The 19,124-nt window shown below is 37.7% G+C and overlaps 1 protein-coding gene across 2 annotated transcripts in view; it reads right to left on the bottom strand.

Moving 5' to 3' along the window:
* Positions 1–845: 845 nt before the first annotated feature.
* LOC122554407 (guanine nucleotide-binding protein G(I)/G(S)/G(O) subunit gamma-12) overlaps positions 846–19,124 on the bottom strand; it is a 119,444-nt gene continuing 101,165 nt past the window's right edge. For both annotated transcript variants that reach the window (XM_043699383.2, XM_043699386.2), the window contains 2 exons: positions 14,118–14,222; positions 846–6,140 (listed from right to left, as the gene is read on the bottom strand). In XM_043699383.2, coding sequence (XP_043555318.1) covers positions 6,015–6,140; positions 14,118–14,198 — 207 coding nt within the window. In that variant the 5' untranslated portion in view covers positions 14,199–14,222 and the 3' untranslated portion in view covers positions 846–6,014. The remainder of the gene's footprint in view (positions 6,141–14,117; positions 14,223–19,124) is intronic.

The following is a 19,124-nucleotide window of genomic DNA, read 5'->3' as shown; positions in this document are numbered from 1 at the left end:
CGGTTCAGGGAGCACACAGTAGGAAGGTTGTGAAAACGGTGCAGAAATGATTCACAAGAATGGTTTCAGAGGTGAGGAATTTCAGTTAGATGGATAGATTGGAGGAACTCAGCTGTTTCTCCTGAAGGACAGAAAGTGAAAAGGAGATTTTGTAGAGACATTCAAAACAATGACAGGACCTCGATAAACAGAAAGTGTTCAACTTGGCAGAAGGATCAAGCAGAGGACAGTGATTTCACTGATTGGCAAAGGAAAATAATGACAATATAAGGGTTTGTTTTGTGCAGCTGGTTAGTATCTGAAAGCATTGCACAACAGTGTAGTGGTGGTAGATTTAAGGTCTTCAGAAAAATAACTGAATTATTATCTGAAGAGGCAAAAAACACAAGAATGTTAGGAAAAGAGTAGACACTCAGTGAACTACCTCTGCAGAGAACCACCACAGACACAATGGACTTAATGCCCTCCTCTGCATTGTAACCATTCTATGATTCTATATTCAGCCCATCCTCTTCAGTGAACTCACTCTTTCTATACCTGCTGCCAGAATATTTGATTGTTTTCTCTAAATTCAGTCCTACTATATGTTGCCTCGACTTAAAAACAGAACTTACTCCAACATTCTGTTAACTGCACCCAGTTCTCAAGGGACCATTACTAGGTGTTGCTTATCAAGATATTGTGTACCTTCCTGGAGACCATTCTCTTGGATTCTGCAGGAAGTGGAAGATCTGAGAAAGCTTGGAAGGCAGGTTCATTTTCACTTAGCTAATGCATTCTTACACTGCCATAAACATAAAAAACATTTAAATTGGTGCTCAATAAAATGGCGAAACAGAAGTTATAAAATGCAATGAGTTTATTACTAAAATGCATCGAGTAACTGGATCCACAATACTGAACACATTCACAGCACTGAACAATTTCAGCATTTTCTTTTTCACAAAGTGAAATTGGTGAAATAAAGACAAAAATATACAAAATTATTTGCTGTCTAACAATTTGTTGTGTTGGAAAGTAATTTGATAAAAAATTAATTGCAAGTCATAGTACTGATCTTTCTTTTCTAAAGGCAACTAGAAACTTAACTGTGTAAAGCAGAAGTTAATTTTTTCACAAGGATTAAATCAAAGGAAGAAAATAGGTCCAAAATAGAAAGACAACACTGACAGATGAAATGAATATACAATGATTTAGGCTTCCTACTCCATACCATATTGATACAGAGCTAGTGCCTAAAAAAAGTATTTTCTTTCTTACTACTATCTTGAGATTTCATCTAAAACATGAAATAGCAGAAATGTATGCATATTCTGAGGCACAAAATAAACATCTTTGTGCAGCATGGTGTGTCATGGCTATAAGGTTTGATTAGCAAGCGGTCTTCATCGATAAATATAATCAGAGTCAAATTCTAGAGTTACTTATTGGGAGTACAGGTTTTACTTCTTGAAATATTTTGGGCAATCAAGAAGAGGAATATCCCTATTAGGGAAAAAAAAGTATTTTATTTATTGGAACCAGTGTTCCAAGAATGTATGTCCAAGGTTGGACATGGCAGACATAGTCCCTAATATGTCTTAACCATTACATATGCCAGTTTGAATTTTAAAACTTCCACAATCATCTTTTCAATCTTGGAATATGTTAGGAAACAATGTTGAACTTCAGATTCACATCCACTTGAATCAAACTGAAATTTACAATTCTTAAACCTGCAGAGACATCACATCACATCATCCTGCACTAGATTGAAACCTAGATCCCAGAGGTTAAAGGGCAAATGTGTAATGTATTGCATTCAAGCTAGGATTTATTGTCCATTTTCTAACAATGCTCCTTGCTGGTTTTTGACCACAAGAAAGTCTTTGAATTTCTTAAAGGAGTAGCTTTTAAATCTATTATGGCACAGTCAACATTACTAATATGACAATTAAGATTTTCTTCATCATGGGCATAAATGAGGCTTTCAATAGTTATAGTTTGTACACAAACTTTTAATACTTCATATTTCTTTTCCTTCAAAGTGAGACATTTAAAGCTGGACTTATCACTGCAAATTCATTTTTTCACCCATATAAAATATGACTTAGCAAACATCTTTTTCCCTCTCCACTAAAACAAATGAGATAAGGTATCTGTTTAAGGCATAAAAACAGAAGTCCAGCCATATTCTTAGCATAGCTGATAGCCAGCCCTCTTCATTCATGTCTGTCAATTTGTCGATCATTAGAGTCAATTTATCTATTAAGAATGACAGTCTAAATCAGGAGAAAATATATGATTAAGGATAACAACTGTAATTTTATTTACAAATTTCTAGCTTGAGAACAACATTCAACTGTTCCAATCCAAAAATGACTTGCAGCATAATTCAAATGAAAAGGAGGAAGAGTGAACTTGTATAATAAATATCTTGTGGCAATTTTAAGCCTTTACTTTTCAACTTAATAAATGAGAGCATCTTCCAAAGAATTTGGCTCATTTAAAAAAAGTTTTTATAAAAACCTCTAAGGTCAAAATAGTTGCAATTAAGTTTAATGTTTCAGGTGTAATCTTTAACTCAAGTGGCAAGCAAATATGACATAGCTGATCCTCAGACAGGAGTTTGCAATTTTCTGATGGGTTTGTGTTTCTCAAATTATGTTGCTTAGAAATGATAAAAGTATGCAAGTTAGTGGGATGAGGTGCAAAGACCACCCTTGTTAGGAAAGGAGTAACAGTATGGTGATAGTATGTTACAAAGTGTCAGAAATAATGAGGAAAACATTCCAGCTTCAACAGCAATTTGCATGAATATCAAATTGCTTCTTATGCTCCAAAGAATCAAGAAACCTACAACTTTGCAACCAATTCAGCATGATGATGATGGGGGATTTCAGTTATTTAGTTTCTAAGGTTGACAAACAAGAAACAAGCCCAAAAAAGGGATAGGAGAGCCCCCATGAAATATTTACTAATGCAATAAACAATTGCTTTGTAAATCAGTATTTGAGAACAACCACTGGAGACTAGACTTAGAAATCAGTTATTGTAGATACCCAAGAGAAGGAAACATTTTTCTCAATTTGAAATATGAAGCTGTAAAATGATTTATGAAAGCAGCATGCATTTCTGCATTTCCATTGATTCACCTAATAGAAATGAAAAGAGGGAACTTAATGTTATTATTTTAACATAGAAAGGAAACAGAATATTTTCATAAAGTCCTGAAAGGATGTGAAGTTTCTCAAATTTATGATGAGAAAGCCACAGTAGCTTTGTGGAGATTTAAATATCTTGCATCCAAGGAAGCATTTAAAAACTCAATAAGTTGGACAAAGAAAGATGATGTTAACAAAACAGATCTAGAAACAATAACGCATACAGTAAAAATAATTGGAAGGCACTTTTTACTGGTTATGAATCAAAGGTCCATTTGAGAAAAAACAACAAATGTTGGTGGGTGACTTAGGCAGAATGACAAAAACACAGAAGATCTGAATTTATATACTTTGTATAGGCTTTCCATCAAATGTTTAACTGGCCTCTTCTATTGAATGTAAAATTAAAATTTAAATCAGTTACTTTACCATTAAACAATGCAGACTAATTAAAGACTCAAGGAAATGACTGAAGACGTTGAAGACATAATGAATATTTTCAATATGCTACTAAGCTTTTGTTTAGGTTTACTGCACAATTGCATTTCATGAGGGCTCTGCTGATTCAACTTTGGAATGAAAGACTGCTAGATGCTGAAGTTCACCATCAGAGACAACAGCATAACTGTAGGTAAATAGAGAAAATGCTTTTCTGAAAATAACAATGACTCTAGTAATGACATATCAGAGGAACTAAGCTAATATTCGCATAGTTAAATCAGAAAATACAAGGAGATCTCTGCCTCAAAAATGATAATAAACTCTATTATATGCAAATCACCAGAAATAAACCATGCTCTATATCAACACTGTTTAGTAAAGAATTCTATCAAACAGATATCTTACTGTTTCACAAAAAAGGCATTTTTTATTTATGTAAATAGGTTCTAATGGTCAAATTAAAATGTAGTTTCATTTATGTAATACTGTAGGTCACAGGGTTCATGTCCAATGGGGCAATGTTGGCACCAGGGTGGACATGCTGTTAAAATCCACTGTTCTTTGAGATGACGGCAGACTTGGGATAAAGTGAGTTCACAAGTCTGTGAATGGCTATTTAAAATTGATTTAATAGCCAAAATGGAAGGAACTAGATCCTGAAATTCAAACAAAAAGAGTGCTTGAAAGTATTTTGTTATAACCATTCCAGCTACTCTACATTGTTCTCAGGCAATACAATGTCAGTCAACCAGTAAAACTGAAGTTTTCATTTTGGCAAGTTTTATAAAACTATTTTATCTTTATTATGTTGATCTAAGGCAATACCACTGTTAATACTGCAGATACAAAATTCTTTGGATATTAGAAATTAAAATCATGCTGCGAATTTCCAAAATTTAGATATATAAGATATGATGAATATGGACAGCAGTCTGATGCAACCACTGGAAAACAAAGATCCAAATTTATCAAATAGAAATATCAAGGGCCAATGGGCTCAAAAAGTTTTTTCACAAAACTAATCCAGTTAAAGTACATTTTCTATTGATCTCAAACTGCATACCAATTGGTTAGTGTATCTTTAGCAACATTCACCATCAAGTGCTGCCATTTACCATCTGTGGTGTATCAGAGGACATTTTTTTCTTTTATTTATCTGTAGAAATGACAGAGAGATCTGACTTGGATTGACATACACAGGAAATCTTCAAACGTTTTGCATTTGTAATTGCATCACTAAACACAGACTGACAGCATAGGTTCTGTGTGCACTGTGCTTGAAATGGACAAGTCCACTCCATGAAATTTTGAAGATGTTGGTTATGGAGGTTATGCTGATAAATTTGAATAAAATCCCCAGAAGGAAATGAAAGTGATATATTTTAAATCATTAATATGGCAGGACGCTAATTAATTTGGTTAGGTTGCAAAGATAAGATATGTACAGAGGTGGGAGTCAGAACTGGTGTAAGGGTTTCTATTTCCAATAGTGATCGGATGTTCAGCAACATTCAGGTGCATAAACCCAATAATTGAGTCAGGAGTAATGAAATGTCTAGCTCTGATGTCTCTTTCATATGTGTGAATTGGGTAGAGAGACCATGGTCTGATTTTTGCAGACATAAAGTTAACAAACTTGGCAGATCTTCGACATCAAGACTTTGATGAGGCATTTTTGTGTATCCACCTCTCCAAGCTTCAGTAGTTGCACTGTCAAAATTGAAGTGTGTGGATACATAAGTAATTTCAAGCTTGCAGAGGGAGTATTAAAGTCCTAATAAATGGGGAAACATCAATTTTCTGCTGGACTTTCTCAATTGATAGATATAGGTGAGTGAATGCGGAAATAACAAATGACAGCATAGGCAGGCATGATGTTGGGGGTCAACTCAAGACTTTCAGTGGTATACTGCATTGTACCATTTGATTCAACAAGTCCAATGCAGCTATTTCTGATCCATTTGGGGTAAAAAAAAGCATTAAGGTTAACAGTGAGGATGATGGTGTAAGTTTAGCATATATAACACATACATTTGTAAGTTTAAAAATTTCACACTTTTGCAATAACATAGGAAACTATGGTTAAATATAAAGGCATAATATAAGTGTTATTCAGTACATTCGAACTTCACTTTTCTTCTGGCACAAATAAACATTTTTAACATCTTTTTGGTCTGAATTCATAAGTTGTTCCCAACTCTAATCTAATTTGATGGCATTTTTTTTGTGGGAGGGTGTGAGAGAGGAGGAGAAAAGAGAGGGGTGGGTGGGGGGAGGGGGGGCAGGAGGTGGAAAAAGAGAGAAATGACAAAACCCAATATGGGAAGAAACATGAATTTGGGTTGTGTGTGAATACCAGCGGGCATTAAAATCGCATCACCTATTCTAATATTGGTCTGTTAAAAACAAAAGCACAAAGGTGATCTATAACTATAATATAATGCAAGGCTTCTTATCCTTAAAGGGATTTTCTGAAGTTGGAATGCCCATGAGCAGAGGGTCACTTTTGGCATGTTCCTCACAGTAGCGGACAAGATCTGCTGAAGCCTTTGAAACCTGCCAAAGGAGAGGAAGAAAAAGATGATTGGTTTAAATTTAATGATTTTCACAAGGATATTGGATGCAACTGTTACCAGACAGTACAAGATTATTACTAAACTATCTTTCAGAATGACATTTAATGCACATGAACAAGAACAGCTATTGCATAGAAAATGTAAGAGGTCCACAGCAAGTTAGCCTATATCTAGAAGGTTATCAGTTTGGATTAAGTTCTTGGTTACAACGCAGGATTCTGCCAAAGAAAAAGTCAGAATACCAGATCTCTGACTGCTTACTATTTTAGTAACAGATTGCTAATGTTCATGTCTTCCCTGAAATTCTTATTTTTATTCTTCAAATGTACGTATTTACTAAAGATGCTGAGTAATCTTGGAATTTCAAGGGCATTCTACTTTGAGGCACTAAGTTCTTGATTAATGGTGCTTAATTTAGTGCTAAGTTAAAAATCACAACGCCAGGTTATAGTCCAACTGGGTTATTTGGAAGCACTAGCTTTTGGAGGGCTGCTCCTTCATCAGGTGGCTGTGGAATTTAAGATTGCAAAACACAATTTGCTATAATTTCTTATACTCTACAACCACCGATGAAGGAGCAGCACTCCGAAAGCTAGTGTTTCTAACTAAACCTGTTAGACAATACCTGGTGTTGTGTGATGTTTAACTTTGTACACCCCAGTCCAACACCGGCATTGCCGAAACATTTAGTGTTGTTTTGCTTTAAATTGTGATAAGTTATAGGAGGCCAAATCTATCTTGTCAGGATCTTTTCCTGAGGTTTCACACACAAAATACAATTTGCACACACAAACTTCAACAGTTTGCTGAAGTTGATTAAGGCTTGTACAAGCTAGGTGACCCCTCTGACACTCTTTGCAGGCGTGCAAAGTCAAGTCAGAAGAGAGACCCCGAACAAAAAAAACACATCCCCTTTATACAGGTCAGTTGGTAATGCTCACAGAGGGGGCCATTCTCCCCTCCATAACCCCAGGTACAATGTTAGGATGAGATCATCTTCTGAGACAATGCAAATGTTAATACCCTAATCCTGGGGAATCATTATGCAGATGATTTCCTGACTGATTCTCCAAGACAATGTAGGTGCGATATGTCCTAGCTTCAGGGTGGCGAAATGAGTTCTGGGTCAGCTACTTTCCCAGACAATGTAGGTGTGATAAGCTTCAGCATTGAGGATGATCACACAAGTGAACCTGATTGGTTGGTGGATAGCTATGAAACTATTTCTAATGGAGGGGCTAAATGATAGTTTAATTAGATAATAGTAGGGGAGTAGTTGCAAACGACTGTCTAAATGGAGTGGGAGCCATCTGCATTCCTGTATGAATGTCATCCTCACCCACTTGCAGCATGTTCAGTGTAGTTTACCCTTTAATGTTACATTAATATCCAGAGAGATATTCCAATTTAATCTCTTCACGTTACAATCTGAGCTTCATGGGATTCATTTCAAATGTTGTTTACTACATGACCTGACTGGTATGAACACTCATCCTTCTTCACTCCGCCTGTTCCTGTGCGCATTGCTGTCTGAGGTCTGCACCATTAGGCTCTCACCCACCATGCTCCTGACTGCCCACTGGAGCTGTTGCCTCCTCTGGCCTTGCCAGAGATTGTCAGTATCCCTTGACAGGTTGCAAAACCTGCACCTGAACTGGCTGCCATTATCCCAAGAACCCACCCGCCCCTCCTGGCTGGCTGGGGGCCCCAGTTACCATTCCGGGCACAAGTCCCAACTGGGCTCAGTAGCCCCCATCCTCTCCTGAGATGGCAGTTGAAGCTATAGTACTGCTATCGCCCACTGCTGGCAGAACAATGGAGAGCTGCCAATCTCTATCCAGGCCCAGAGCAGCTAACATCATAAATTGGTGATCTTTGGTTCTAGAAACTTCCACCAATTGAGTTTTTTTCCTCTACCTATTCTGTCCAGACATCTTACAATGAACACTGCCATCAAATCTCCTCCACTCATCTCAGCCCCAAGACAACACAAAGTGTTCTTCTAATATGTTCAGCTATTTCCTCAATCATCTTGTCTCCATCATATTCTCCCACTTAGAGAATGCATTAATTTTTAAATTCTCATCCTTATTTTCAACTCCTTCCAATCAAGGCCCCTCACTCTCTCTAACATTTTCCAGTCCTTCAATCCTCCAACATTTCTGCACTATTCTAATTCTGGTCTCTTGAGACCCCCATTCTTACTCACTCCACTGTTGATCAATATTGAGCACTGGATTGATTAGTGACAAGAAAGAAAAGGAGAAATTGCTGGAAAGACTCAACAGGTCTGGCAGCATCTGTGGAGTAAATCAGAGTTAACATTTCAGGTTCATTGACCCTTCCCCAATTCTGAGTTCAGCAATTTCTATTTTCATTTTTGATTTCCAGCATCCACTGTTCTTTCAGTTTTTATAAGGTGACAAGTAACCTTTGTATCTCACAAGGATCAGACAATAACTATCAAGAAAGAATTTAACCACCTTCCCTTGGATATTCAATAGCGAATTATGACTGAATCCCCTAACATGAACATTCTGGATGGTATCACTGACAGCAAATCTAACTGGACAAAAAAAACACAGGGGCTACATCAGCAGATCCAAGATTGGGAATTCACATGGATCAAATCAGTAAACTTAGGCTAAGAGGAGAGTCCTCTTCCCAGGTTTCCAGGTAACATGTCCCCTCCCTGATACATCAGTTTCTGAAGCACAAATTCCAGCTTATTAACGTTGATCTTTAGCTCTTTGATCTATATAGACATACATGTTTTAGATTATATTGATGTCAATGAGCTTTCACATTCTGCAATTACAACGTGTCCTGCCACATCATTTTAAACAAACAATTTTATTAATTAAATGCCTCTATAATCTGCTTGCGCTCAAATTCTTATTATTTCTATCAATGTTTTATTCACCATGATTGAAATCACCTAGTTTAATTAACAAGGAAATACTAACCAGTCAGTCAATCTCCTAGCTATTTCCTTGTAATATCAAGCTTAGTGATTTTTCTTTCTGAACGTGGGATCTGGCTGGTTCCTTGCTAGCTCTTTAGACCCCTGTTCTGGGCTTAGCTTTTTCTGTTGCTCACAGACTCTAGGCTACACATCCATCTATATCGTTCCCACATTAACCAAAGAAAATGTTGGCATTTCAATACCACTGTGGTGTAAAACTCAGCTTGGTCAATCCATTCACTGCGCAAAATAATTAATCCACGGGATCAGGGAAAGAGCAGCAATTTTTGACCTTCTCTTGTCGCCTCAAGGGGGTAACAGCAGAATCTTTTCTTCAATCACCGTGATGCACGTGATCCACAATGCACAAGCGTTTCAGGGTTTTAATCTGGTGACAATGAAGGACCAGCCACATCTGAGCAAGTCTGAAAGTTGAAATTTGCAGGGGAATTCAGAGATGATGGTGCTCCATGCACCCACTGCTCTTGTCTTGAGTAGTGCAATTTGTGGGGTTTGGAGGTTCTGCTAAAGGATCCTTAGGCATCCTGGGGATAGTGTCGAGAGTGTTGTGCTGGAAAAGCACGGTCGGTCAGGCAGCATCCGAGGAGTGGGAGAATCAACATTTCGAGCATAAGCTCCTCATCAGGAATGAAGCTTGTGGGCCAAGGGGGCTGAGAGATAAATTGGGGGGGGGGGGGGTGTTAAGATAGCTGAGAATGCGATAGGTAGATGAAAGTGGGGGTGAAGGTGGAGCTGATAGGTGGGAAGGAAGATGGACAGGTAGGACAGGTCAAGAGGGCAGTGCCAAGTTGGAAAAAGTTAGATCTGACAGAAGGTGCGGGAGGGGGAAATGAGGAAACTGGTGAAATCCACATTGACCCCATGTGTTGGAGGGTTCCAAGGTGGAAGAGGAGGCATGAGGTGGTAAGGGTTCAGTGATGGAGGAGGCCCAGTACCTGGGTAAGTGGATGAGGTACCAATTAAGCAGATTGCTTTGTTCCAGACAATGATGAGCACCTCAAGCATTGCAGCTGCACCTTGCCAGGTAAATGACAGATGTTGAGCTAGCGGCTCAGCTTTGGAGTCAAATCAGACCCAAATCTGCAAACAATCTGAGACAATTACCAATGTACATAAGGAATGTGACCCATGTCTGTGGATGATGTTTGCAATAAATTCACATAATTCAGGTTAAGCAAACCAGGAAAATAGTCTGCAGACTCTTCAGTGCCCAAATTCTCAGCTAAATTGTATTGAGACCAGTGGGTCCCATTTTCTCACATATTTACATCATCATATTGGCAGCATTAAGACAGAAATCTCACGTTAGTTATACTAAGAATGTGTATAGGGTATGTGCAGTCCCCTGGGTGGGTTTGATTGACGTTCAAGTCCTCCACGCTATGCTGGGACATGAATTCTCTATGTTTAAGCGGGGTTCAATCCCCCGTGAGAAGTAAAGTGAGAAAGAGGTTAAAGTTCTCTAGTGCTGAAATTTGAGGCTCTGAGAGTCTTTGTTCTGGGGGAAGCATTGCGGCGCCATGTGGTCCACTGCAGGAGCTTTCTCTTGTTATAAGTATAATTTCAGTGAGAAGATGCAAAAAAGATAAACACTGAAATTAAAGTTGTACTAACCCTTGGATTGAAAAAGGCAAGTTTCAATGTAAATTGTGTTTGATTTTTAAGAATTTTGGTTTGTTAAAATCCTGGTTCAGAAAATCCTTTTCAGTAACTGTTTTGTCTTGTTTGAATTAGGATGTCAATTCAATGTGTTTTTATATTGAAATTGTACAACATTATGCCCTTTTAAAATTATCAAACTTGTAACCTTAAAACAAATTGATTGAGTGCCTTGAGCCCCTGATTTGTTAGAAATTCTACAATGCCTGTTTTAAAAAAATAGTTGGGTCGGTGGTCATGCTTTAGCCAGATGAGAATGTTGTACTATAATGTCTTTGCTGTTGGTATGTTTTTAATACAGAGTCTTCACAAAAAGAAGAGTGCATTTTGAGTTTGACGTTTAGTTAAGATTTTAGAGAATATTAGAACTTGAGGCTGAGCAGTTTAAATTCTTTCAATTATTGTTGAGACTTCATTGGCCCCCTTCATATTGCAAATCCAGAGAATGTTGATCTCTACCAAAACTGCCACTGTAACTCCGACTGTTTTATTTGGGAAGTTTCATCTGGAGAACATATTTTAAAATATTCAGCATTTGTTTCCCACAAATACTTGAGATTTAAATCTGAACCAAAACTGCCTCTTCAATTGCTAAAGCACAGGAAACATTGTTGTTTTCTTGCTGTTCCAGACTTTTGAAATACTTTTCCTGACAGCTTTCACATTAGCCAAATCTCAATTTGTTAAAGGAAAAAAAGTTTTGAATAACCTGAATGAGGCAGGAGGGTTTTAGGACTATTGCTTGTTGTTTATAAATGACTGAATTGTTTAGGCAGTACAATTTACAAGTTTATGGATTGTATAAACTTGATAATGTCATAAATAGTGAACAGGGTAACAGACTTCGAAATGACTGAGAATGTTGAAATAGGCAGACACAATTTAGTGTAGTTAAATGTGTGACTGTCTTCATTCTGATGACCACCTTGGCAAGGAAGGAATGAGAGAGGAAATGCAAAGATACTTCCAGCAGCTAACATCTTCTCTAGAGTTTCTCCATTCGCAGGTAAAGCAGATCATCGGACCCACAGCCCACCCCTCCACAACCTGATCCAATGGATTTATTCAGCTCCCCAGTCATGACATGAAAAATGAAGAAGCTAACAACAGTGAAGGAGGTTGATATGCTTTTTGTCAGTGGCCTTCCTACGGACATAAAACCACATGAGCTTTACCCTGTCTTTCGATCATTTAAGGGATAGCAAGGTTCACTGATCAAGCTAATATCAAAACAGCCAGTTGGCTTTGTTACATTTAACAGCACAGCATGAGCATGAGCAGAAGCAGCAAAGAATGCTGCATTCACCTAGCCAGATCTGCACTGCATGCTCAGATGTGCTGTTGTCCTCCATCTGAAGCATCTCTAAATGGACAGAAGTCTTGTCAGCATTGTTAAGTATTTAACTGCCCTTACCCAAGAATTCAGATTTCTCCGTGGAGTGGTGTGCATTTTGTTTTCAGGTTGGACTCTACTGAAGGAGACTTTGGAGAACTGGTTCATTTCCACTCGACTTGGAGGGGATGGAGTGGTCACTAAGGAATGTGGATTTAAGAACTTTACTGGCGAATTTTTTTCCACATGGGAGGATTCTTCAAACTCTATTTACTGCAGCAGACTAGTAATTTTTGTTGTTATAATCACTGTATACTGTGAGTCAATAACTTGCTTAAATACTGGCTGTCAGAGTCTTATGAAAGCTGGTAGTGCCATCTAGGTGGTTATCATGAAATAATAAAGGAGGGGCTGAGAATGTGTACAGGTATGAGCAGGTATGGAAAGAGTTAAGTTTTGAGTTTTGTGAAACAAGACTTTCAGCTGAGCATGACTCAGATCAGATAAGAATTCTCAGTTAACAATGAGGTGCTGAAGGCAAGGGTAATGGGTTAACAAGATGGAAAAGCATTCATTATGCAGAGCCATTTAACAATATTGGAAGCATTAGTATGTAAGGTCAGTTTAACAACGTGAAAAGTATTCATTATGTGAAGCCAGTTAAGGCTAAGAACATTCATTGTGTAACAGCAGGTGGCTTAATCTTTACTATTGACACTCGCTGATTGTAAAGGTCACCCAATTAATATGTATGTTGCCTTATCTGGATGCTCCTCCCTGTAAAATCACTATATAATTCATCAAGAATCTGCTGTTCCAGAGAAGACTGAGAACTCATGTCCTTGTGCACATGAGCGATCGTTCTCTCTCCCTCCAGGGCCCAGAATAAAGATGAAGGAGGTAAAACAATACTGTGAGTATTTTGTTTCGACTGAGGCGGGAACAGCATGACGATACAATTAGAGAAGGGGACAGAGAGGGTTGGGCTATGGATCAGGGTGATGCTGGGTTTTAATGAGCAGATACAGAAACTAGCCCAAAAGCAATGGAACTCACATAAAATGATCTTACAGGGGGCCATTATATACACTGGGATTTCCTTGCTTAAACTAAGCATGAGGCCACACATATCATACTCACCAGCATGTAATTTTAATTTTTGTAAACATAACACCAGAACCTTGTTAAATTCGATGTTCAGAATCTGTGCATTGAAAGTTTGAAAGCTAATTATTGCCACGACAGAACAGTAGCATACTTTCCCTGATACAGTAACGACTTTAACAGCACTGTAAAACAAATGTCCCCACTCAAGTGATGACCTCAGGCTGATTTGTACTATTTTCAATAGACACTCGAAAACTGCAACTGGTCTAAAAAAAACAATTGCACTTACTAAACAATGCCTCCTGCATGACTATCTGAATAAAACACTAGAACAAACCAGATTTGATTCACATTATGTTGAGTGAGCTCGTCCTGTCCAGTGCAGGATCTAATTTCGATGCCTACTGGTTCTATGGGGAGCAAATTAGTTAGAATAAGACAACTTGCTATTACATGTACTCTAATCTCACATGAGAGGAGTGGCCACTTGGAGGTGGATAGCAGTGGAACCATGTTGCAGTTATGTGCCAAGATCTTAAGGACTGCAGATGCAAAAAGCATAAAACTTGGCAAAAATAAAGGGAATTTGAAAAAGTTGTGCTGTGTGCACTGGTTCTATCAGCTTAGTACAACTAAAGTACTAAATCAATGAAAATTTAACCTTGTTACTTAGCAAAACTTAAATATGAAAATTTGCAGTTAATATGTAAACAAGGTTCCGAGTTGTGGTCAAGCATCTTACTGACTTACCGCTGTAATGTAACTTTTCAGTACTATTAGGTTAACTTATTTGAAGCATGAAAAGGTGCACTTAAGTTCATATGTAACAGCAAAACAAAACCCCATTCTATTATGGAATTCAAATTCCTTACCTTTATCCTGTCAATACTGGCTTCTACTTTAAGCTGTCGAACTGCCCTCTTCGCTTGTGCTATGCTATTTGTACTAGCCATTTTCGATGTTTTGCAAGTTAAAGCCTAGAGCAAAAAGAGGCATATTATAATGTAAGACAGTGAAAGAGCATTGTAATTTATTTTAAAATATATATTTTATAGCGTATTATGCTTGTAAAACACACGTAAACTTGGTTCTGAGAAGCCAGTGATGTTTTTCAGAGATATTGAAGTGCAAATTCTGCAAAAGATAAATAATTTCAACATCAATAAATATGGAGGATCAAAATCCACCAACTATGTCATTTACAGTAATAGCTGTTCAGACCGCTAGCTTGCACAAACTCCTTTCTAATTGCTTCATTCCATTTCAATTTTAGTTTTTCCATTTCCATGAAGTTACCTGATCAGATTTCTGGAAAAGGAGAATAATATTTTCAGCTCTACTCCAATAAGAGCTTATCATTGTAATCAACGATAATTTGATACCTCTGCTTATTTACACAATGCTGAATGCCATGAATTAGGATCACTGGCTTCTCCTACTTGTGTGAAATGGGAAATTATAAATCAAAAATGAAATTGATTCTAAGAAACCAAGGTCAAGAGTGAATTCTTATCTGTGGCATATTACAAAGAGTGAAAAGACAGGTTTTCTTTTGCATAAAGTCTTCGATAACATCATGATATTCCGAAGGCCTTTAAAGCAATTAAACATTTTTGATGCAAAAAAGCAGAAAACATTGAAAAAGTCAAACAAAATCAGTGGAGAAAGCAGAATTAATGCTTCAGGTTAACGAACTTGCAACAAAATTATATTTCAGCAAGTTGTTGAAAATGATTCAAAACATAATAACAGCAAGCACATTTTTTAACCAATCCAAAATGTTAGGCTGGGTTCTTTCTCCAGGGATGCTGTCTAACCTGTTTAGTATTTTTGTTTTTTATATTTCAGATCCAACATCAGCAGTAGTCTGCTCAAGTGCTCTTCATCTGTAGTCACAATAGTAATATAAGGAACATGGCTCCAAGTTTGCACATAGTGCGCCCACAACCAGCAATGCCAGTGGCTGAATTTTTTTGGTTACGTTACATTGACAAATAAATATTGGTTAACACCAAGGATAACTCGCACTGTAGTATTTTGATGAGGAGCATGAAATCTTTTTCTTGAACCTGTGAAATCAGACAGGGCCTCAGTTTACTGTTCATCTAGATAGAACCTACAACGATACAGCGATGCACTGGGTGTCAGCTGGGACTTTTCTACTCAAATCCCTGGAATTAAAACTTTCTGACTCGGAAGCGAGTGTGACTAACAGTTGTCAAAAACGCAGCCAAGACACAAGACAAATTGAAACAGTGATTAGATAAGACTACATTGTAGATCACAGAAGGGGAGCAAAACTGAGGGACCATCCATTCATTGGTCATCAGCAAATAGGCTTGACCCTTTCCTAAAGCAGACAGTTTTCATATGTAGAGATAGACAATGCAACCTCAGTACATGAATACAACTTTCCATGTGCTTGGCCGATATCCCAAATGAACATTTTCCTTCTATAACCTTTATGAAAAGCAATCGAAGGTGTGAAGTTAGAAGTGCTTTACTTGCATTTGCAAAACAGATTTTTATAATTAAAAAAACAATACATTGTGCATTCGCTTTCAACAATGCAATAAATTAGCAGTAATGCATACAAACTAACTTGTTGGGTCAGAATTCTGATCAAAGCTCTCAAATTAATGTCAGTTTAGTTTAAAATATAGGAGTCTTTCTCCCAGGGTGGAAATGTCAAATACTAGGGCACATGGGTTTAAGGCAAGAGGATGAAAGTTCAAAAGGAGATGTGTGAAGAAAATTTTTTTTAATCTCAGTGATAGATGCCTGGAATGCACTGCCAGGGGAGGTGGTAGAAGCAGATGTGATAGCAAAATTTAAGAGGCATTTAGAAAAAAGAACTGGCAGAAAATTGAGGGACTTGGACCATGGGCAGGCAGATGGGATAAGTTTAGAATGGCATCATGGCCAGCACAGCAATGGAAGGCTGAAGGGCATGTTTCTATACTGTAGTATGTTCTGGCTGTACTTCTATATTCCTGGAAATACTTCTTCTTCCCCCCCCCCCCCCCAAAAAACACAATACCAAATGTTACACACAAACGTTGAAGCAATAAATTGTGCAAACTACACAAGTATGGAAACTTAATAAAACTTCTTTAAAAATGTGCTTCCTCTTAGTACTTCTTGATTTTCAACTTGAAATAGAATCCACAATGTTTTCAAAAGTTACATCCAAATTGATTCTCATGATCTCAGGCTCATTTATAGAGGCATGACAAGGCAGAAAGTTTCGACAAAGTGCCCTTTCAATGTTGCAGAATAAAAAGACAAACACTGCTCCGGTGCTAATGCGTTAGACAAATGCTTCAAGCTACCAAAAAAAATTAACTTTTAGCAATCAACTCCGGTAAAATAATCTTTACAGTCTGAAACGACACATCATGGAACAAAGTTTTGTCTGTACTTAACTGTTAAAATGAAGGTAATTTCTGTGCTTTCTGATTAAACTGTTAGTGGTGAAACTACTAACAGTTTAATCAGAAAGCAGAGGAGTAAAATCTACTTTCATCTCAAATCTGCATTTCCCAGCCTAGATTCCCTAATGTGTTTACACTGGCTTCTCTGCACAACTCTCAACAGTTTAGTGCAGGAAGTTGCCAGAAGCCTTTTCAACAGTTCTTTCTTTCCCCCTCCGCCTCCCAATCAGCTCTTAGATTTTCCAGCAGAAAAAAAAGTTTATGCTACAATATTTTAAATATGGGCATATGTATCACTCTGTCAGGTGGGATAGTAAATATTTTTTGAGCAGTTATATTTACCAAAGCGTGGAGGCCAGAGACCTTTTCAAATGGCATTCGAGTGCTTGATGGCTATCAGTGTCATCAGATTCTGCTTTCAAGAAGCAAAATAGCCTATCTCCTCCCACTGCATACCAAAAAGAAATCTGGGGGTTAGGACAAACCTCTGTGCAGGTGGAATTGGTGCCACAATGACGACTGGCTGATAGTGCTTTGGATTTTCAGTCTGTTTAATTGGAAGGACTTGTGAACATCTCCTCAGAAGTAAAGCTTTGGAGGCATCTCAACCTGACCTGGATCCTTTTGAAATGGCATCCAATTTTCTAACTGTTTCTCTCCCAATGCATTATCTATCCCATGATATTTTCCTACCAAGGTTTACCAATATTCTTTCACTGTTCCTCTAAGATAGCAAGGCAATAATTTGAAAGCTTATCGAGGTAGTGTTCCCCATCACAATAATGTCAGCTTCCAAAGCATAGACATCTCCTTTGATAATGTATAATGAGTTTTAGTGTGCAAACCAAGACAATGAATACCAGGAAGGTTTTAAAACAGATGATCATAAAGCAGAAGCTGCTCTCCATCCTCACATTTACTTGTGTGCTTGTGAAATAAATAGATTTTGATACTATTTATGGTCCCCAGCCAAGCATCTTAAAAACAATATGTATATGAAAAATAAATGTGATTGGGTTTGTTTTCCATCTTACTGTAATTCTAACATGTTGATTCCACAGATTTCCAGACAGCAGCACTTGACAGATTAAACAGTCTCACAGATGGAGCTGTGGTGCAAAGAGTACATCACTGTACTGTGACTGGAACATTCTTTCATTGCATAATTTAATTTGCATTCAAGTGCTCACACTGTAAGAAGTTCCACACTGGCTGCCTGAATAAAGTGTTTTGGATACATGAACAATGCCCAGCAAATATTCTGCATGGTCATTTGAAATTGTCATAATTCATACAAGACCACAAAGTGGATAAGATTAATGTTTTAGCAGTACAAATATTTCTCTCTTCCACAGCACACAGAGAGGCACTCCACTCTGCAGGTCAGAGGGGCTGGGATTTGATTGCAACATTAATAATTAGGACATGATAATTGCATGACAACGGGACATTCATCTGGCCCTTTTCTAAGGTAAGTGAAGCAGATACCCGAAACGGTTGCACGTTCAAAAATAATATAGGAAGCAATTACATTTTTGCGAGCTTTTTCAAAGATCCATTTAATTATTTGCTCCTCGTTCCCTTTGAGAAAAAAAAATCAATATACTTTTGAATAAGTGGCAGAAATTGAGTCATTCACCCCTCAAACTTGTTTCATCAATCAACAAGATCATGCTTGTTTTCAGTTCCACATTCACATCCACCCTGGTAACCGCTGATGTCCCTGCCTAAGAAACTCTCTATCCTCACCTTCAAAATATTAAAAGGTCCTGCTTCCATTGCGATGGAAGGACAGAGTTACAAAGTTGCATAATCTTTAGAAAAGTTTCCGCTCATCCCATATGAAAAGGAGAGTGATCAGCAAGTTTTAAATAGCGCAGTCCAATTCTGGACTGACCTGCAGGAAGAAACATCTCTTTCTCATATACCTTGTCATGACCATTCAGGATGTTATTTATTTCAATCTAGTCACCCCCTTACTCTAAAATCAAATGCAAACAAATCTAGTCTGTTCCAACTTTTCTGCATCAGGTAACACACTCATTCCAGGTATCAATCTAGTAAACCTCCTCTGAACTGTCTCCAATAGATTTATATCTTTCCTTACATAAGGACACAAACTGCGAAGATTTGAGATGTGGTTTCACCAATTGCCTTGTAAAAAAGTAAGGATGCTATGCTTCTGTTATGTTCAATGGGCATGGGACTGGGAAAAGCGTATTGAGATGGATAGAAAGCTGGTTGGCACAGAAGAAAGAAAAAGAGTAAGAATTAATGGGTCCTTTTCAAATTGGCAGGCAGTAACTAGTGGGGTGCCATTGGGATGGGTGCTGGAACTACAGTTATTGACAATATGTATTAATGATTTGGATGAGGGAACAAAACCCAACATCTCAAAGTTTGAAGATGATACAAAGCTGAGTGGGAGTATGAACTATGATGGGG

This window comes from Chiloscyllium plagiosum, unplaced genomic scaffold, assembly GCF_037043375.1.
Source record: "Chiloscyllium plagiosum isolate Xiang-an unplaced genomic scaffold, Cpla_swu_hap1 HiC_scaffold_9, whole genome shotgun sequence".
Taxonomy (NCBI): Eukaryota; Metazoa; Chordata; class Chondrichthyes; order Orectolobiformes; family Hemiscylliidae; genus Chiloscyllium; species Chiloscyllium plagiosum.
This window is presented reverse-complemented; position numbering and strand designations above follow the sequence as displayed.